General features: G+C 41.1%; 2 protein-coding genes across 3 annotated transcripts; one reads left to right on the top strand and one right to left on the bottom strand.

The window, feature by feature from the left end:
* Window positions 1-122: 122 nt before the first annotated feature.
* cdk5rap1 (CDK5 regulatory subunit associated protein 1) lies at window positions 123-7,845 on the top strand. Of its 2 annotated transcripts, none has more exons than XM_072382882.1 (13): window positions 123-1,024; window positions 1,109-1,212; window positions 1,293-1,327; window positions 1,410-1,510; window positions 1,581-1,791; window positions 1,887-2,007; window positions 3,152-3,382; window positions 3,576-3,673; window positions 3,788-3,843; window positions 4,816-4,946; window positions 5,037-5,183; window positions 5,979-6,119; window positions 7,543-7,845. In XM_072382882.1, the coding sequence occupies exons 1-13, from the start codon at window positions 748-750 to the stop codon at window positions 7,618-7,620; spliced, it is 1,731 nt and encodes a 576-aa protein (XP_072238983.1). In that variant the 5' UTR covers window positions 123-747; the 3' UTR covers window positions 7,621-7,845. The 2 variants fall into 2 exon arrangements, with proteins under 2 accessions (XP_072238983.1, XP_072238982.1); XM_072382881.1 differs by having other exon boundaries at window positions 124-1,024; window positions 5,034-5,183.
* On the bottom strand, window positions 7,379-16,304 carry LOC140303903 (bactericidal permeability-increasing protein-like). The gene is made up of 16 exons (XM_072382883.1): window positions 16,225-16,304; window positions 14,976-15,086; window positions 14,775-14,889; window positions 14,551-14,682; window positions 14,317-14,472; window positions 14,140-14,203; window positions 12,301-12,361; window positions 12,131-12,222; window positions 11,863-12,039; window positions 10,790-10,849; window positions 10,536-10,703; window positions 10,386-10,453; window positions 10,253-10,295; window positions 10,111-10,174; window positions 8,578-8,654; window positions 7,379-8,426 (listed from the first exon to the last, which is right to left on the bottom strand). The coding sequence occupies exons 2-16, from the start codon at window positions 15,076-15,078 to the stop codon at window positions 8,385-8,387; spliced, it is 1,422 nt and encodes a 473-aa protein (XP_072238984.1). The 5' UTR covers window positions 15,079-15,086; window positions 16,225-16,304; the 3' UTR covers window positions 7,379-8,384.
* Between the last annotated feature and the right edge of the window lie 5,106 nt (window positions 16,305-21,410).

Here is a 21,410-nt window from a genome sequence, read left to right as displayed (position 1 = left end):
AGTAGATGGCGGCATATACAACACCAAGAATGCCAGCTGCCATTAAAAACCAAAGAAGAAGATGAAGCAGCAGCAGCAGAAGAAGAAGAAGACGTTGTTTGACGTCATGTTTCACACGCACCGTGAGGACGTACAGGGGACATTTTTGACTAACGCGCAGCGCAGAAACCGATATGATTCCTTCGGTAACTTCCACCTGCGCTGATCAGGGAACATTTTCATCATCTGTGTCTGTTACTCTTAGAATTAAGCCCAACAGTGAGATTATCACATTATTGCTAATTTAAGCTTTACGTGCGTGAATTCTTCCAGATAACTCCCAAAAAAACATCTGATTTTGTCCTTTGTACTTGTGTCTGAATTTGGGCTGATGTCAACAGCAAATGCACTTTGGGATCATTTTTTGAGTTCACAAAAACAGATTTTCTGCCACCGTCATCTATACTGTTGTTGTTGTTTGGCCCTTTCCACACAATTCGGATAATTAAGCGCTCCTGCAACGTTTGGTATTTGGAGCAGGAAGTCACCCTCTTGTTGTGTAGGAATCTTTGGCTACACATGACACCAGCGCTTTAATGACATTTACTCAATGTTGCTCGCGCTTGCACTGTAACTTATTCTCTAAGAAAGATAAATGACTAAGTTTAAGTAACCAACCAGTGGCGAAAGTAGTTAAGTAACGTACATAGGTGCCCATTTAGAAGGTCTCTTTACAGAAAGCGACAGAGTTGTTGCAGCTAGCTAAGCATGAGGTCTCTAAAACCCTTATTCGTTTCTCAACACTGGGCGCCTCTCAGCTGTCTCCAGCCCAGATTTTGTTCTAAACTTGCTGAGGCCGCCGTCACCTCAAGACAGAAGAGGACAACAGTGTCTGAGAGCTTCAAGAGTCAGGTAGCTTCTGGTCCAAGTTTTCAGGATTTTGTTAAAGGCCTTTCAGAGAGCAGACGCGCTGCAGGGGATGAAGGGCACTCAGACAAACATGCTTATCTTCCTGAGCACTTGGAGATGGGGAACTCGAGGAGAGGTTGGTGTACATAACTGAAGGCTGCCTCCAGAGTTGAATGTGGTGGCTTGGATCAGTGCCCAGCTCTTGTTTTGTTTGTTTCAGTGTATTTTGAAACCTACGGCTGTCAGATGAATGTAAATGACACAGAGATAGCCTGGTCCATACTTAAGAAGAAGGGATATCAGCGCACAGTTAACTTAAACGAGGTACCTGTATTTGTGTTTTTGGTGCTGTAAAATCACTAGAATCACCATAAGATGGATAATGAGGTGTTTTGTGCTTGCAGGCAGATGTTGTGCTACTGGTGACCTGCTCCATAAGGTAATGGAGCGAGGCTAAAAGTTGTTTTTGCAGATGCACCATTTACTCACCAAACCAACCGATAACGACAGTCTCTCAACAGAGAAAAGGCTGAGCAAACCATTTGGAATAGACTGCAGCAACTGACAGCCATGAAGAAGAAGCGGCTGAAGACCTGCTCACCAATGAAAATAGGGGTTTTAGGTAAGGCGTCGTAGACTTGTGTGCAACACGCAGAGGTTACCAGGAGATGTTCATGGGCGTGTCGTTCCAGGCTGCATGGCAGAGAGGCTGAAGACGGAGCTTCTGGAGCGGGAGAAGCTGGTTGACGTTCTCGCCGGTCCAGACGCTTACCGGGACCTGCCCCGCCTTTTAACCACCACTGACGGAGGCCAACAAGCCAGCAACGTGCTGCTGTCCTTGGAGGAGACCTACGCTGACATCATGCCCGTTCACCACGCTCCTCAGTGTCACAGTGCTTTCGTGTACGCTGTTCCTCACCCAAGCATGGTTTTTAGAGGAAGAAAGTCACCGTCTCCAGCGTCTTTGTGTTGCGTCTGATGACTTTGTGTGCTGGCAGGTCCATCATGCGAGGCTGTGACAACATGTGCAGTTACTGCATTGTTCCCTTCACCAGAGGCAGAGAGAGGAGTCGGCCGGTCAGCTCCATCCTGGAGGAGGTCCGTTTGCTCTCTGACCAGGTAAATCAGGCAGACCCTCACCTCCTTTAAGGAGCTGCCAAATGTCCACCTTGAAATGGATGGAAGATGAAAACGACTTCTCTCTATATGCATGAATTAACAGATGAAAGTGGGTCAGTATCATCTGTGCAGAGCAACACGTGGCAGAAACGAGCCGTCTGAATCCTCTGCTGTTTTCAGTTTGGTTTCACACATCAGCCTCTGTTTTCGGGGTCTGGCAGAGCACGACTGCATACGTGTTTTCACTTTTTGTTTCACACCGTCTGAGGAGAGCTGACGTTTTCAAGCCTGGAGCGGCGCATCTGCACGTTCACACGTTGCCGTTTTATCTTTTTCAATTTAGTTTTGCTTGGATGATAAATGAAAAAAACTAACACGATGGCAAAGTTGGACGTTCATAATCCAAACATAAAGTTTAACATTGATAAAGGTTTCTTCAGAGTTTTTTTTTTAACAAAGCCTTAAGTCACAGTGGTTTAACTGCTACATGTGTTATGGGTATTTAAGGAGCTGCTAAACACTTAAACAGGTTTGCTTTAAGGCGTAAACTAAATGTTGTGGATTTACTGTGATTAAACGTATAAATAAGCTGGGAAAGACGACAGCCCCGTCCTGTCTTGGACTTTTGTCGGTTTGACTGTAGGAGCAGCGGCGTCGGGCATTATTGGGTCCAAAGCGAACGGCTGAAATGGAAAAACCTGAACGTCACGGCACCGGTGAATCTTGTTTGGAAGTGCGCTCTGCAGGAAGACTGATGTCTTTCAGCTGTGTCTGGGATTGAAAACGTCCGATCCCTGTGAGAATCCCTGCGGTGATTTCACTGGCTCATCAGACCCGTCCAGTCACAGCAGTGGTTCATTCCTCACAGAAAACTTCCACTCTCTGTCCCTCTGTCAGCAGTGATCACGCTTGCTGCGCACATCAGATCACAGCAGCAGGTCCTGCTGTCACTTTATTGCATTTCTCTAATGTTCGGACCCAGGGACGGAGTTTTGGACAAGAAGAGAGTGTGGCTCAGAATATGGCTCCGATTCATCGATTGTGGTGCTTCTCAGATCTAGCTACAAGTTGGGGGAGTACTCCTTCAACACTGAACATTCCTGCTTGCTTTGTGTGTGTGTGTGTGTGTGTGTGTGTGTTTCAGGGTGTGAAGGAGGTGACGCTGCTGGGTCAGAATGTGAACAGCTTCAGGGACTCTTCAGAAGAACAGTTCTCTGGTTCGGACCTGACGAAGCTCAGCCGCGGCTTTAAGACCATCTACCAAGCAAAGCGAGGCGGTCTGCGCTTCTCCGACCTGCTGGACCAGGTGTCTCGCATAGATCCTGACATGAGGATCAGGTTCACCTCTCCTCATCCCAAGGATTTTCCCGATGAGGTGAGCTCGTAAGCGTGGCTGTAAATGCATTCTTAAATTCCCCCTCACTGCAAAAAGCATTGATTTCCGGTTATGGAGCTCATACGAATGCTCGTTTTTTTTTTTTTTTTGGTTACCTGATGATGTGTGAGAGGCGGTTTTCGGTTGTTTTATTGAGGCGTCCTGAGCTGATCGGCGTGTTGCCGTGTTACAGGTTTTGCACCTGATCGCAGAGCGGGCGAACATCTGTAAGCAGATCCACCTCCCAGCCCAGAGCGGAAGCAACCAGGTCCTAAAAGCAATGCGTCGTGGGTAAGAAACCGCTGTCTTTTATCCAGAATCCAGAATGTTTCACAGCAGTTTATTTTTGTAGTATCTCTTAAAACTCCATGTGTTGGAATAATGTGTCTTTCCCTGCTTGTTCAGTTACACCAGAGAGGCCTACCTTGAACTTGTGAAGAACATTAAGCAAATCATCCCAGGTACTAAACTAATATCAGGATCTACCTTCAGCTGTCTGTTCGTAACACAGTAATTTAGACATTTAAGCCCTCCAAACATTTTTCCTTTGTATGTAGTAAGGAATTTGTGTTATTTGCCTAAAATGAACTGAGATTTTTCTTTTTTTAGCCACCTTGTATTGTTCACACTGTGTGGTGTGCTTCTATTGTAACTGGCAGTTTGGAAGTTGGATGACCTACGGCGGGGGTCAGTTGCTATTAGCAACGCGTATGAGCAGTTATGCTGAGAACGGAGGCGGTCAAACAGCCACCGTATTTCCAGCTCTGCACATCACAATCGGCCATCAAAACACCTGAAGCGCCAGTGTGCGTCTGTCATTTCGGCCTTTTTTTGGCTGACTCAGCTTGTTGAATTCAACATGTTAGCGAGAGCTGTTTAAGGTACGGAATGATCTGTGCAGTGCGTAAATGGGACGTTAACTTTTATTTTCAGTGCCTGAAATATACAACACAATCCACATGATGGGCTAGTTTCAGTGTATTAAATCGTGTGTTTTTAACCCGAAAAACTGGAGTTCGAAACAGGAGCAACATATTCACGGTATCTGGTTTAAGTAACCTGAACAGTGAAGATTGGCCCCGCCAACATCCCCGGAATGTCAAGCATGCTCCATATTCAGTAAGACACTGGGACACTTCTGCGAACCTCACAAACCTTGTCTTTGAAATGCTGACACTTAGCCTGATGCCTGCCGATCAAACTCAGTCTGCCTCAGGTCTTTGTCATTTGTCTGTGGCTAGAATCTTGAAGTGTGAACCATCTGCCCAAACAGCCCCAAAACATTACGAATACTGTAAGATGCCTCCTTGTTAAATACAGCTTTAGGATTTAGGAGGTTGGAATGTAGTCTTTACTTCAAGGGTTAGTTTTAAAATCACACGAAATACTCAAGCAGTGATGTTTGTTTGACATTCGTCGCGTTTGTGTGACAGATGTGAGCCTCAGCAGCGACTTCATCTCAGGCTTCTGTGGCGAAACAGAGGACGACCATCAGCAAACGCTCTCACTCATCAGACAGGTGGGCTACAACGTGGGATTCCTTTTTGCATACAGTATGCGGAAGGTGAGCTCTTCTTGCACCTTTTGTAGTGTTGTAGAGTAAAATCCAGGCTGTGAAACGGTGGGGCTGTTTTGTGCTGGTCACATTCAGAAGACGCATGCCTTCCATCGACTGCAAGATGATGTGGCAGCAGAGGTGAAGCAGCGGAGGCTGGAGGAGTGCATCAGTGTGTTCAGAGAGGAAGCTCTGAGGGTCAACGCTGCTCTCGTTGGCAGCACACAGCTTGTACTGGTGGAGGGAGTGAGTCCTGCACACATGACCGGCACACATGGCTCGACATTGTCAAATGTTTATACGATTCGATTCGATTTCATACGATTCGATACGATTTAATACACATCATTTTCTGAAAGATTTTAAAGGGACAGTGTGATTTGACATGAATCGTCGCTGATTGGACTGTTGGTCCGTCCTTTGAACCGGAAGGACGACACCACCAGACAAACATGTCACAAACGTGTCTTCAGCGTTCGCAGACTCATGTTTATGCTGTGAATATTACATCATCAACCTGCTTGTTTTCCTTGCTAAATACCATAAACACAAATCCAAATTCTCTAATCACAAACCATCTTTTTTAATTTTTGAGAAGGAGCTCAAACAATAAATTACAACAATCCTACATTCTATAAACAGAAAAGCCATCAGAACCACTGAGCTATGCACTTTATATAACGTTTTTATGAACTAATTTATCACTCTTTTGTATAATGTGACCCCCCTGGCATTGTTTTGTATTATGTTAATGTTCTATGTTTTCACTAATTGTAACGTCTGACTTCTCAATAAAGTTTGCTTAAAAAAAAATCTATACTCGCGCTGAAAAATCGATAGTTTATCTGGAAACAAAATATTGATATATATCGCGGTATCGATTTAAATAATGTGAACTCTATTATTATCTTTAGAAATAAAGAAATTGACCTGGGAATTTGTAACATGGCTCGTTGTGAGTAAAAGCATCAGTCCTGTACCTGTGTACTGGGTGACTTTAACCTGTTACCAAGCAACACTCTGGTCTCCATTTTTATTCAGGCAAGTAAAAGGTCTGCCGAGGACCTGTGTGGCAGAATCGATGGCAACACAAAGGTGATTTTCCCCAAGGAGGACGTGTCTGTTCAGCTTGCTGAATCCAGCACAGCACCGATCAGCGCTGGAGGCTATGTGCTGGTGAAGGTAATATGAGGCTTCATACTCTTTATTAATTAAGCTTCATACTCTTTATATTAATGGGGTCGATCATTTCTTCAAAACAGAGCCGTATTAATTTGCTCAAAATGATTTGATCAGACATATTTGCATGGGTGTGTGAAATATTTATCCTTTAGAAACCGTGTCATTGTTGGCCTTCATTTACTGGCAAAGAGAATCTTAAGCGATTTATTGAAAAGCTGCAAACAAGAAATGTGAATTGGACCCATTTCCCTTAGTGTGTTTGAAGTGAATAAATTAGGCTGCATAGTTTCACCGTTGGATGGCAGAAACAAACCTTGAAGAGGGAAAAATAAGTAGGACTGCCTCCCTACTACCCCCTCCGGTCAATCTGCCATCACCATTTACAGCAAAAGCAGCTAATAGTCAACTATTTGATGCACTTTTATAACAGATACATTCAGTAACTTTCCCATAATGTTAGTAGCTTGCAGCCCTGAAATTCAAGTTTTGACCCTGAAAAATCCGCTTATGAGGTCCACTGTTTGGTCCCATAAGACCCACTGGACCCCACAAGTATAGTGGGATCCAAGTTTTTGGACTCCAGGAATGAAAAAAATCTAGAATGATCACACACACACGCACATTACATTGGCCCCTCCTCTCCTAATGCGCACACACCAGATCAATAGAAGATTGTGTGGAAGAAGAATAGTTGTTTGTTCAAACTGCTGCAAACTGCCTTTCGAGGCTGGTAAACTTTTTTCGAACCCTTTTAGTTTGTTAATTCCGCACCTTCCGAAAAATGTAGCAACTTTCTGTGTAAGGCAGGCTCCCAATGCTTCAGGTTCAGAGAAGGATGCTGCGTGTTATCGCCTTACCATAATGATCATAAAACAGGCTCTCTTCAATTTAGCATTGCATGATTGAACCAAGCATGTTTAGAGGCTGATTACTCAACCAGTGAGTGGCAGAATGAACAAGGAGAAGAACAACGGATTATCATGTTGGCAGAAGCTGAGTTGACTATTAGGAGGCAGCCCTACGAAACTACTGTGGTTGACATCCTAATTTATATCATGTTCATCAAAACAGGCTAAATCAACATCAAAGAGAGCGTTAACCTTTTTTTTTATGCATTTATGGAAGTTTTTTTTAATTTTTTTGACCTTTTCTTCTAAATGCCAATCCAAAATGGCAATAAAGACTGATTATTTCATACAAGATAATGCAGACACCTATATACTGGTACTCTGATAGAAAAATCCATTCGACATTTGAAAAATACCGCAAACCTTTAATAGAATCATAAAAGATGTCCAGTTATGAAACATTAAGCATAACCTCAACGGACTGTGATTACAGCATGAAAATTATTTTAGCACAGATGTATCTGATGTCAGTCTGCTGCAGTCCTGTAACTCAGTGTCCTCTGCTTTTGGTTCAGATCCTGTCAGCCAGCTCGCAGAGCCTGAGAGGCAGAGCTATCAGTCACAGCCCCCTGAGGGGAACACTGACACACTGAGACTCTGCCTATGAACCGGCTCCATGGACACGTGGCCCCAAACGCAACCATGTTCGAAACAAGTCATTAATGGGAACGGGTGACACCGCAAGAAAGATTTCTGTGTTTGAAAAAATCTCATTCTTCCTTTTTCTGTTGCTCGATGTTGAAAATGCAGCCCGATTTTGTGGGAACTGTGTTAAGTTTAATAAAACTGGACTGTTTCGATCAATTATAAAACCATTAGACTTATTTACATTACCAATACTAATTGTGTGCATGTGTGTCACTGCTTTACTCCCTAAAGTCCTGTTTAGTTGATGTAAAATAAAGAATTTGTTTAATACACGTGATTGATGTTTTTTTTCTTAAGCAGTGATGTCTGATTGATGCCGTGGCGTTTTCACGGGGTTCTCTGGCCGCAATAAAAATACCACTGATCAGCACATTTGCGGAATCGCACCATGAAGTCGGAAACTTGGGGAGAGAATTTAGCCAAAGTCAGCAGCAGAAAGTGCTGTGATGTGCTTTGGAAAGAGCAGGCTATTTGTAAAAAGGTGAGTGCTCTGCACCACTCCCGCTCTGTTTTGACAGGAATGCTGTAACACTGTTACTGACTGTTGCCTCGTCCAAAATTCACAAAAAAAAAAGATAAGCTTGACATTTAAAGACAAAACATTTCGTAGAAAACATAACACGATAAAGATTTGCGGTGATGCCCAAAATCAAACTTCCCTCTGGAGGAGGGATACTCATTAATTTCATCCTTGTAAAAAATCTGCTGTTCATCCCGAGAACTGAACATCCGTCCCGATCAGCACGTAGTCCTACGGAAAACACAGAAAGTTGGACATAATTTATGATATTCTTTAACCAGAAATTTGATGTTTCCACTTAATTCTTCACAAAAAAAACGAGATCTTGTGAAAAATCTGTCAGATTATACAGAAATTCTACAGAAAACATTAAGTCTCTAACCTTCAGGACTTGAAGCTGGGTGTTCACAAGCTTCATCTTTCCAATGGCAGGAAGTGGGTATCCCTTTGCAAGTTGAGCTGTGAAGTGAAATGAATCGGTTTAGTTAAGTCACTCATCAAACAGCACAGTGATATTAGCTGGGCTTGTAGGCTTGAATTCAAATAAAAAACACTGTATATAAAAAGATAATTATGACAGATGTGAAAACTTCTGAAGTCACTGACTTTGCAAATGTATCCGGGTCATAATGAAATATATTTTATAAAGTGATACTCAAGTACAGACACTGTTGATGTGATGTTATTGTGCTACCACTAATAGGTGTTTCAGTACATTGTTTAAAGCCAGATCTCCTCTATACCCTGAGTGGTGATGAGGACATCTGGTAAATATTTAGCAGTATTTGCCAATCAGTCGTAAAATTAGAACCACCCAATATTGAGTTGGTCCCCCTTTTCCACTGATTGACGCTTGGACTCTACCAGAAGATATGTGCTGTGGTATCTGGCACCAATCTGTTAGTAGCAAATCCTTTAATCCTGTAAAATGAGATTGGGCCCCATTGATCAATCTTTATATCCAGCACATCCTGCACATTTTTGATTAGATTGAGTTTTGGAGAATTTGTAGGCAAAGTCATCTTCTCCTACTCATCGTTGTGATCCTCACACCTCTCCTGAACCGCTTTTTTTACTGTGTGGTTAGTTCATTATCCCATTGAAAGAGGCCACTGCCATCATACTGCCAGTCTTTTGATGGGGTGTTCATGTTCAGCAGCAATGTTCAGGTAGACGGTACAGTATGTGTCAAAGTAACATCCACATGAATTGCAGGACCCTGGGTTCACTAGCAGAACATTGCCCATAGCATTACATTGGGCCGTTGGCTTGCCTTCATCCCATTGTGCAACTTTATGCCATGTTTCCCATTAGAAATATTTTATACCTCTACGGAGGTATCAGTCTGCATTACTCCCAGCCAGCTGGGAGGGGTCAACAAGAACCAATTTGGCAACAAATATTATGAAGAGACAAAAATTACAATGGCAAAGAAGTGCTGGTAAAAAGCTCAGACGACAGATGAACTGAACAATCTTCATTATTTTAACATTTAGTTTCACTCCATCACAAAGCAGATTTCTTTCCCACTTTTCAGCAACAGAGCAAAGCTAAAGGAACAACAACAGCTCTAACACAACTAAGAGCAGCACACAACTCAGAACATAGTTCACATATTTCTGATTTTACCCCAAAGTGGCAGCAAAATGTGATCACCCCTATGTTTATGAGGAATCAGTGGAGACATTAAGATACGTAATTAAAAGTACGTAAGAGAGACACAGAGGCCATCCACAAGATGCAAAAGAAAATCAGATTCATGAGACCACACACTCTGGCAGCACAGAATCAAAACCAGTCCTGAAAAATGTCCCAAAAATCAATGCTCTTGCAGAAATATAATTTAGATTGATGACATTTTCCTTGGGCTTTGAAAAGCAAACGTATGATCCAAAAACACAATTTTAACACTCACCATTTAGTTTGGGTAACACAACTAATTTCAGGACCACTTGCAATATCCTGTCAAGGGAGCCGACCTGTAGTTAGGAATTCCGGTTAGTTTGAGTTGATGCCAGCAGTTCTTGCAGTGACTTGTATTAGAATGCAACTCTTACCTGGAACTGTCCCACATAACTTGTGCCCAAGGTCAGATCCATTCTGAATAAATGAAACAAAATTAGAATATGATCGCCATCCTAGCAAGGACGTCCTAAATGAATTTATGCGTGCTGGTTCTCGGGAACTCACTTGTTGAGGGCGACGGAGCCAGCAATCCTTATTCCACTAACAAATACATGGGTGCTGACACTGCTCTCCTGCCAAAAGGGGGGCGGAACAGTTCAAGGAACAAGTCTAAATAACGCAATGACTTTGCATCGTATCAGCTGTGTAACGTACCAAGTTTAGGACAAAAAGAGGGGAAAGTGTGCTGTTTGGTTGGATGGCGTAGGCTGTCACTGTGGCAGTGGCTTGAACTGTCATGTTATTGGGTTCAAAGGTGATGATGGGATTTTTCACTGTTTTAACCAGGAGTTTCATCATCAGACCTGGATATTGCTTGGCAATCTTAAAAAAAAAAAAAGAGCGGTACATTACTGACAAACTGTCAACATTGCTTATACGTCTTAACAATCGGTGGAATGAGATGTCACCTGTGGGATGAAGACTCCAAATGTTCTGGTGTTGAGTCGGAATGGAGAACCTTGTGGGATCTGTTTTGACAGAGCAAGAACGGTTGTAGATTAGTGTATCATCCTGGACCATCCCAGTCTCACCAAAAAAATTTAGAATATATGCATTTGTCAGCTTGTTCAAAAGCAGCTTTACAAGGTGAGGTATTTATGTAGTGCTTTGGTGCCACTTGGGGGCAGTCGAAGAAATATGTGGAACAATCTGAGATGTGGACTGCTCTTGGTTGTGTTGGTGTGATGTTGGTAATTTAGCTTTGCCCTGCTTATGAAAATTTAGAAGTCAAATAGACAAAGCTCTGCTTGATGGTTGGTGAATGATAGGCATTAAAATAAGGAAGATTGTCCAGGGCAGCTACTGTCTGAGCTTTCATCTGTGCTCTGTTGATCTGTTGTTGCCGGCCCCTCCGGACTCAAACTATTCTTCAATTAATCCGCATTGGACCTAAGGGTTGTATCATCTTCGAGGGCAACATGCTGTTTGCTTTTTGAAGAACTACACACTATTCCATCCATGTTGACAAAGGAAGGATTCGCACCTGTGTTTCAGGCGTCAACAGTCTTGCTTCTTGTTCTCTCTGATGGTGTGATCTCCTGTGTTGTTAAGCTGAATTCTGTGTTTAGGGCTTCACTTTTCAATTGGGAGCACAAATCGCTTGACTAATTACACATCTGCTCTCGTGACTGATTTGGCAACAACTCTAAACGACTGACCCATCCACCGATGAGCATTAATCAATCATGACCATGTGAATCATATCTCAATACTTCACTTTGCACGAGCTGTAAGCTATGCATATGCATGTCTCTGTGCAAATATAAACAAGCTCTAACCATAACCATTTTCAGAGGAGTACAGTTCAGCAAAAAAATTAAGGAATCATGAGTAGGAAAGACAAGTTTCATATCAGCAATTTCTTGCATGAAAGTGAAATTTTAATATTTTGCGGTGTGGACGAATGTAGCTGCTATGTTCTGTCATGAGTTTGTGTTGCCTGGACATAGATGCTGCAGAGAATCAGTAGAGTTTAGCTCACCATGTCATCTGTGATGTACAGGCTTAGAGCTCCGGCTTTGTTGTAGACAAAGGCTGCAGAGTTGGCTGTAAAGGCAGATATGCCAATGTACAACATGTTGTTGGCCTGGGGTGTCAGGGAAAAGGCTGTTGGGGCAAACGGAGGCTCCTGATGCTTCCCAATGTTGTAGAATTCCCCCTAAAAACAGACAAGTGGAAGAAAAGTTTGATTTCAACAAAGCTTCTTTTATAGATCCCTCACAAATGTGTGATGGATAACATTTCTTCACCTTTAAGTTTAAATCTATAGAGGATTTTGAAACAGTTGGCGACGACACCATTGAATATTCTATCTCTGCATACTGGTCCACCTTGGCCAAAACTGCAATGAGGTAGAAGACCACTCTTACATTCTGTATTAGTAAAACATATAAAGGATTTACAAAAGAGGATGTTTTACCATTGAGAGTTTTCAGATGAGGATTTAAACCGGATACTGCTTCAGCCACCAGAGGGCAGATCTACAAAAGGGAGAAAAAGAGGAACAATTAATCAGAACTTCATTACAAAAACTTGCCATTGGACAGTCATTTTGAAATGGGAAATGGATCATTCTGAAATCAGTTAACAGTTAATAAAGAGCAGAGCCACCTAAAATGAGAATTTCCTATTAACTCTACCTGTCCTTAATTTCAGGCTTTGTTTAAAGATAATTTAAACTGGACAATCTGCCCAATAAGTCCAACTTATGCCTCTTCCAAACTACAAGGTGTTTTAAAAAACTTTTTAAGCACACCACAAGGCCTTTTCTGTTGGCTGGTCGGAGTGCAGAGTCTACGGATTACATGACTTTCTGCACAAGCACTGATCACACCACTGTTCTTTGTAGGGAAATAGAAGACTGGCTTCAGTTATCATTATATGGTCCCAGAAAGTCACATGAGAATTCACTGAGAGGCAGATTTTCCTGCTGAATATGAGATGCATTCTTTACCAGCATTAGAAAGCAAATGTTACTAAAGAAAACATAAGAGCAGGCATAGAAATTGCACCAAATGGACTTTTGATCAAAATTTAAACCTGACATAAAGTAAGTGCACCTCACTGTAGTTTTGTCAGCAGCATGGTTAGTGCAGATAACTGGACTTTGCATTACACACTGAGATGTATATATTTTGCATGATTAGGAACACTGTCACCATACATTTTTATCCTTGCCTATGAAGCTGGCTCAGTGAGTTTTTCACATTAAATATTTAAACTCAGCATTTCCACCTCAGCACAGGTATAATTTTTTAGTCTTTCGCTTTAGAAGTCCTCATAATTGGAGTGGCCACATGCAACCAAACCAAATTTTTTTCTTTTCTTTTCTTTTTTTTTTTTACCTCAGAGTAACATTCCATCAATAACACGACAACATTTTACTAAAACGCATTTGTCACTTCCTGGTTGGGTTGAGACGATAACATTAGTTTGTAAGGTTTGGGTTAGGGCTCAAATACATTATTTCTGCAGTGCAGTCGTCATATTCATGGACACCATTTGGTTACATATAAAACGCAACACGTTACATCAAAATGTTGTCTCTTCCTGTTTGGCTTCAGGCTGTAACACAACTTGGTTAGGGTTAGAAAATAATCATAATTACGTTTCTTTTTACAGAACCCCCCCCCATGGATGTCATATTTACACTTCACATGCAGTTGCTCTCACAGCCACTAGAGGGCACATATTCTTCAAACATAAGTATAATTTATACAGTATCTGCCTGCATGAACTTGGACACTCTCATTGCTTCCTATGTGCTGTCATCAGTTACAGCTCTTGTTAACAACAGTGCACACCCAGCTTTGAGTAAATCAAGCCTCTTGAAAAGTGCACAGTAAGTGGAAGACATGTCTCTTGGGGGCTTTTGACCTTGAATTGAAGCAATGTGTCTGAGGCAGACAAATGGCAGGAAAAGTCTTGTGAAGGCAAATTAATTATTTTTCTTCTACACACAAGTCAACAGATTTAGATTAAGAAACCACAGACCCTCAAACTAATACTAATGCCATGGATTATGATTATGATATTGTATAAATCAAAGGACAGTTTGGATAGATCTCGCTCAATACTTACAACTGTCAGTGCATTACCTTTAAAATGTAGATTTGCTTTCATTTACAGACACTTTTACCATATGTTCAGTCACATCCTCTGTCAGAAAAGGCCCAAACCCTCCAAACGAGCCGTTCTTTAAGCTACAAAATACTGTGTGAGAAAAGGGTGGTCAGCCTATTGGCTGGTTAGCTCTCACCTGCTTCTGTAGAGCATTACGCAAAGCCTTATCTACGAAGCGTTTGAAGAGATTATACAGCCAGCTGAAACAAACATCAACCATAGATATTAGGACAATGCAGCATGACACGTAAAAAGTGCTAAATCACACATTCTCTCACATGGGTTCAAGCAGAGTGCAGCCGGGTTTTCTTACCTAGCTCCACCATGAAATTTGATGCTTGCGCTGCCAATAGTGGCTCCACAGTTAACACTGCTGACCGCTGGCCGGCCTGTCTCATCACTCTTGATGACGATACTTGTAGTGATTGTAAGTCCAGTGACACTCAAATCAAAGGATCCACTGTCCTTTCTGTTGAAATACTGTATGAGTTACTGCTGCAGCAGATCGTAATTGCACTTTGTAAAGGAAAGCTCTCCTCTCACTCACATTATTCTGAGGTACTTGACCCTCCAGTTTCCACGCAGACTGATGAAGGCATTACCAATACTCAGTCTGACTCCAGTCCCAGGCACAAGATCCACTGAGGACTTCGGCAGTCCCACATTTACTATCTGCATACTGGAAGAAACACATTGGTTGTTTGTTGGGACAGTTAAGGTTCCCAGGTCTTTACAGAATTTAAAGTTGTGTTGAATAAACTGTTGCCTTACTTTGACAAACTGTACTTGACCTTGCCAATGGGAGACACCCTCGCTGACCCTGAGATATCTGAGATTTTGATGGATTTGAGTTTCTGCTGCATGGAAGTGATGCCCAGTTGTCTGCCTAGCAAAAGGCAAGACAATTTCTTCATGATCAAACCCTGGCGAAGTCAAATGACTGAAAAAGGATGCTTCAGCTGCAAGCCTTACCATATTCAAGGCCTTTCTCTGTTAGCCTGACCTTTACTCCTGGATTTATGGTAAACGTTTCAGGTATGAGAGCCACCAGAGCCAGCCAAAAGCACAGGAACATCTTGACTTCTGGGAAATGCACGGCAAGATCATCAACATAAATCTCAGGTTTTTAGGTAACGTGGAAGTGCAAACTCAGCAAAGCCTCTGCTTTTGTGTGGTTGGATTTGTTACTGTCTTGCAAATAATGTTTCCTCCTCCAGACAAGGATGACCTATTTGATACAAACTTTTTGCATGTAAAAATACCAGTAACACACTGTAAAAAAAATTCAGTCTGAGGCAGAAATGCTCCATTCGAATCAATTATACTGACATATATGCTTTTGTATTTGTTCATGTATTTATTACTCTGAAATATGGTGAACAATCTGATCCAACTTTATTTGGATTTAAAAACAACACAGTGTTGTACGCACATAAAATAGAAAGTGAAATATTAAAACCATAAAACAATAAAAACAAACAAAACAAAGTCACAGTAAAAGCCAACACCTCAGACAAAAAAGTGTTTTATACGAGAGGACTTAAAAACAGTTGGCCTGCCTGAATGTGTACAGGTCAAATTTAAAATCAACTCTAAAACGAACCGGGAGCCAGTGAACAACAAGTTTGTAGTAGAGTATCTTCAACATTCTACCTCAGTGCAGTAGCTGAGTATGTTTGGGATCACTGGGTCAGGTTAGGCATATGAAAGAGGCCGTCATTGTCTCTGATGAAATCACATGACCCTGATAAGTCAGCAGGCAAGTCGGAACTTTATTAAATTAAGCTGAGATTCAAGATGGAGCCCGCAATTGTTGTTCACTTCATGCATGGATATTTGCGTGAGAGTAGACATGTTGCAGGCTTTATGAATGGAAAACATTAGCTTTAAAATGGGGTGTAAAGACGATACAAACCAAGGTATCATTACTTGCTTAGATTTTTAACAAATCTCACATAATACACATCCAAATTGTTCCCTTTTTAAAACAACATTCAGCAGATAAATAAAAAGTCTTCTGCAAAGTCATTTTGAAATCTTTTACCATATGAATACAAAAAATGAAAGTAAATCACAAAGCTAATATAAAATCCGGTGCAATCAATTTTTCTGGAAACATTTTCAGAACGTGAAATTCATTCACACTCAATTTAAGTTATGTGTGGTGAATGGCATTTCTATCTTTCCAAAAATTAAGCATTAAACGTAATCTCACTCTTACCCGAAGCAGCAGACTGTGAGGAACAGATGATTTGTCCTTTCTCCGACAGCAGTTGGACTGTCAACCAGGCAGAGTGAAAGAGGAAGAGAGGCACACTGCCTTTAATTTACTTACTCAATCAGGAACTGAACCTAGCAAGGGGACTAACCCACAAACTTGAAACTAACTTGGTATTTGTCATGTGTCTTCATTGCAGTAGCAGAGGTGGCCTGTGGGTTATCTGAGTGTTTTTTAGATAAGAAAGATGCTGAGACCTACAGTTACACTTCTCATTGTGCAATCATTTCTTTTGTTTTTGTGCATTTGTGTCCATCTTTTTGTCTTCTAGTTCCTGGTTTTCCTTACCAGAATACTGGTCCATTTTTTTTAGCACAAGTTTCTTGTGTTTACTTTGAACCAGAGCAGCACAAATGAAAGACAACACAAATGCATAGTTCAACATGCCAGCTTTAAAAGAATGACCCACTATCAGCTCTTTGTCAGTCCTGTTTGACCAGTTATGGTGCACCTTCAGAGCTATTATTACATCTGACTGTAGAAATATTTTAAAAAATAGTAACAATAAAGGATTATTTTACAAAATGATTTTACTAAGTGCTTTACAAGAAGGAGTCAATCAAGTTAGAGTCAGATGGGTGTTCACAAAAACACACAAAAAAATGTTTGATGAAGTTTTGTATTTGAAGATTACATTGGGCAGAGTTCCTTAAGATGGAGGCTCTAATGGAAAAAGGCACAACCTTTTTGACACAAAACTGTGATCTAGAAATAGTTAGCAGGAAAGTATAGATTACAATAGTCAGTTTAGTAAGTCTGAACTGTGTTTTGGGTACAAGCAGTAAGATTTTAAAATCAATACAAAATCTAACAGAGGGCCAATGCAGGGGCCAGTGCAGGAGTGATGTACGGAGTCCAGCTGCAGTGTATTGAGTCAACTGGAGACAACGCAGGGAACCCTGACTGATACCAGAGTATAGAGAGTTACAACAGACTAGGCAAACATGGGCAAAAGCATGCACAACTTTGTGCAAGTCAGGAGTGAGAATTTAAATAAAACACTGAACATGTTTGACTCAAGCATTAAAACTGAAGTTAGAATCAAGTTTTTGAATCCAAGGAGCCAGGGAGATATCATCTGAAACACTGCCAACAGACTGAAACCTAGAATCTGGGGCACTGTCAGGGACCAAGCAGTAAGGCAACAAAGACACAGGAGCTTTTGTTCAAAACTAGGTTTTATTTACCAAAAAACAATGCGAAAAGTGTTGGGAAATCAAAAATCCAACTAAACAGGAGTATGAAAGAGGTCAACCTAATATGACTATTCTCAGACAGACTCAGAACTAAAGAAACTCAAACAAATGAATGAACATAACAAACTGACCTGTTTACACAGACCAAAAAGGGGAACTTAAATACTGGTTCTGTTAAACCATGTAGAACACAAAGGGGATTGAGGAGGCAAAGTCATTAAATCTATATGTAAAAAAGCCAAGATAGATAAGTTTTATTTCTATGAATCAGTTTTCAGGACGTTGTTATAGCTAAACAACCTTTTTTGACACGATTACTCAAGAGGGAACAGTTTAAAATTGCACCAGACATCCAAACTAGCTTTGGCTCATCTGTCCCATGTTTCGTAAATCTTGGGGAACTAATTATTTTGTCAACCATTTTTAATCCTGTGTCTCAATTAAAACCACTTCTCATTTCAGAAATCACTTTGCCCAATCACAGTTATGCAATAAAACAATTCCACAGTTGGGAAAGTTCTGTAAAATGTGAGAAAACCGAACTTTTTACTTGGCAAATTGCTGAAAGCAAATGTTAATCTGAGTTTGCACAACAACACATCAAAGTTTTAAAATGAAAAATGTTGTTGCTTTTCTATGAAAAGTTGTGTAAACTTATAAAAGACATTCTGGAATTTTATCAGTTGCGATGCATAAAGATTCAGGAACATCCTGTCTCAGAGTGATGCAGCAAACTGCTCCATGCATTTGTTACTTCAAGATTGGACTACTGTAATTCCTTATTATTGGGCTGTCCCACATATTCTCTGAAAAGCCTCCAGCTGATCCAAAATTCTGCAGCCAGAGTTCTGATGAGAACTAACAGGAGAGATCATGTTTCTCCAGTTTTGGCTTCTCTTCATTGGCTCAGAATAGAATTTGAAATTCTGTTCCTCACGTGTAAAGCTCTTATTGACCAGGCTCCATTGTACCTTAAAGATGTCATAGTGTGATATTTTCCCAGAACATTTCGCTCCCAAACTGCAGGTTTACTTGTGGTTCCCAGAGTTTCTGACAGTAGAATGAGAGGCAGAGCTTTCAGTTATCAGGCCCCTCCCTGTGGAACCAGCTGCCAGTTTGGGTTCAGGAAGCAGACACCCTGTTTGCGTTTAATATTATGCCTAAAATCTTCCTTTTTGACGAAGCTTATAGTTAGGGATGACCCAGGCGACCCTGAAACATAGTTTCAGCCATAGTTATGCTGCTATAGGCCTAAACTGCTGGGGACTTCCCATGATGCACTTCTCCTCAGTCTGCTCTCCTTACTCTCCATATACATTGAACAATATTGTTGTCATTACCTTGTGTTTTTCTTTTTCAGCAGGTATCCCTGGCCTGGTCTTATGGTGCCTGTCGTTACCTCTTTCCTGTTCTCTCACCCTCCAGCCGGTTGAGGCAGAAGGCCGCCATTCCTGAGTCTGGTTCTGCCAGAAGTTTCTTCCTGTTAAAAGGGAGTTTTTTCCTTCCACCATCTCCTTTAGCATGCTCAGATGGAGGATTTAATCAAAGAGATGTTTTGATGCAATCTGTTGGTGTCTTAAATAGGGCATTTAAAAAAAAAAAAAAAAAAAGCTTTGTATGAATTAGATCAAATGGCGGAATTGGATTATGACTATATTACAATGAATTCGATCAAAATTGACTTGAATTGGACTGTATCTTTGAAGTGCTTTGAGATAATATTTGTTGTGATTTGGTGCTATATAATCGATATTGAATTGAACTGAACTGTATTTTGATTTTCCTGCTCTGAGGTGGTGCGACATTGAAGACAGGCATTATTCTGTTGTGGAAATCTTCAGTCATTAAACAGAATTTGTCACGGCATCCACAAATGCTAATTAAAACTCTGTGTGCAAAGGCAGCACAAGGATGGGGTTAAAAAGGGCCTTGTCTGCACCAATAAATGGTAAATGGACTTGTACTTGTATAGCGCTTTTCTAGTCTAGCTGACCACTCAAAGCGCTTCACTACATGCCACATTCACCCCACTCACACACACTCATACAGCACGTCTTAAGATATAACTACATGCTTTTGTAATCATTCACACACATTCATACCCCCAATGATACACTGGGGGAGCAACGTGGGGTTCAGTGTCTTGCCCAAGGACGCTTCGACATGTATCCTGGGGAAGCCAGAGTCGAACCACCGACCTTCCGATTGGTGGGCGACTGCTCTTCCTCCTGAGCTACAGCCGCCCATACAGATTTACATTTCAACAGCCACACCAAGGAATGACCAAACACTGGACTAACCCTGTGGGATTTCCTTGATTGCTGCTGTTTCTTGCAACTTCCAGTTATTTTAGTCTGATAGTTTCCCCAAATTCAGGCTCTTTGATCACCAGCTGCATGGGCCATACTTCACAGTTACATTGTGTAACATGTGTTATTATGCTAATTTTGTATTGGTCTTTAATCATATATTATTAAATATTAATATATTTGAAAGTACACCTTCAAAATGAAATCCTACCAAGGTGATGGTTGCAGTTCTATCATATTTTAAGCTGATTAGGCACATTTGTCAGGAAGCATGGAGTCATGTTGATGAAAATGAACCCAAACAAAAACCCGACCAAAGGAGTATTAACAAATATTTCAATATTTTCTGTAATTATTGCTGTGAAGGCTGGTACACTGAGCAAATGTCATCTTTAGATTGAGATGGCTGACCTGCTTTCTACTCCTGAATGAATCTGTGTGCAGTAAAAATAAGCCAGATGTCAACACTAATCAAATGAATCATGTCACTTCTTACATAAATATGAGGCTTACCACTGCTTGGAGTTCCACTCTGCTGCCAAACTGAAGCAAAATGATTTACAACAAACTTTGAAGAGGTATCGGTGTTCCATGAGTGAACTTCAAGGTGCATTAATTGTTTGTGTAAACTATGTGGGATATGATATTATTAGCGTGTGAAAATAAAGTAGCCTAATTTGTAGCCAGCAGAGATGCTTCAAGGCCTTGCTGCTGGATTTGGGAGATCGTTAATGTTCTGTTCTGTGTGTTTATGAAAAGCTCTTTTAGTACTGCAGTCAGTGCATCTCTGATCTATGGAGATTCAATACAAACAAAGGCACATACACGAAAAGGTATTCTGTTTCTCGGAGGAAGAATAGGGAATGGACTACTTACAAGCTCAGTAATTCTGTTTTTGTGAAGTTAATTAGCTTAATTGGTGTGTGAAATATTGACGTGTAAGTCGGCTGAATGTTTATGCTCTGCATGCTACTCGAAAGCCTGCTTAATGATTGAGACTAAGTGAGTCTATCTGCAAACCTTTGTTTCTCAGCTCTTGGATAGGGGGGTTATTTGCTTAAATTTCAAATGGAGTGTGATGGGTGAGAGGGTGGTTAAAAATGTTACTATGGTTAGAATAGCGTTCAAAACATAAGACCATGTTATGACGTGATATGTGTGCGTTTTCAGATTTATGTTTATGCATTTGGCAGATGCTTTTATCCAAAGCGACTTACAGGTAGGCATGTAGGGTAAGGGGGTCTTGCCTAAGGACCCCTACTGGAGTCATGTAGGGGAACTCAGGTCTCCCACATGGAAGGTGGCAATCATACCACTACACTATCCAGTCCCATTTACATCTATAAAATCCCCCACTGTGATGATGGTTACAAGTGATTAAACTATTTCTCCACAGCTGCTAGCAAAAAACACCAATATTTCGAATCCTTGACATGGTGGGTGTTCATTTCACCAAATGATGTGTTTGGTTGTGGTGTGGGAGACCTAAAACTGTTGTTCTTGATGGCTTGGCTACAGATTTCCCTTAAACTTTTTGATGTTTTTAGTGTTGAGCAAATAACACACCTATAACAACAAGGAAACCCAACACAATAATGTATGGATGATGGGAACTTTTTTTTTT

Source organism: Leuresthes tenuis, unplaced genomic scaffold (assembly GCF_036924035.1).
Source record: "Leuresthes tenuis unplaced genomic scaffold, fLeuTen1.0.hap1 SCAF_3, whole genome shotgun sequence".
In the NCBI taxonomy this organism is placed as follows: Eukaryota; Metazoa; Chordata; class Actinopteri; order Atheriniformes; family Atherinopsidae; genus Leuresthes; species Leuresthes tenuis.
This window is presented reverse-complemented; position numbering and strand designations above follow the sequence as displayed.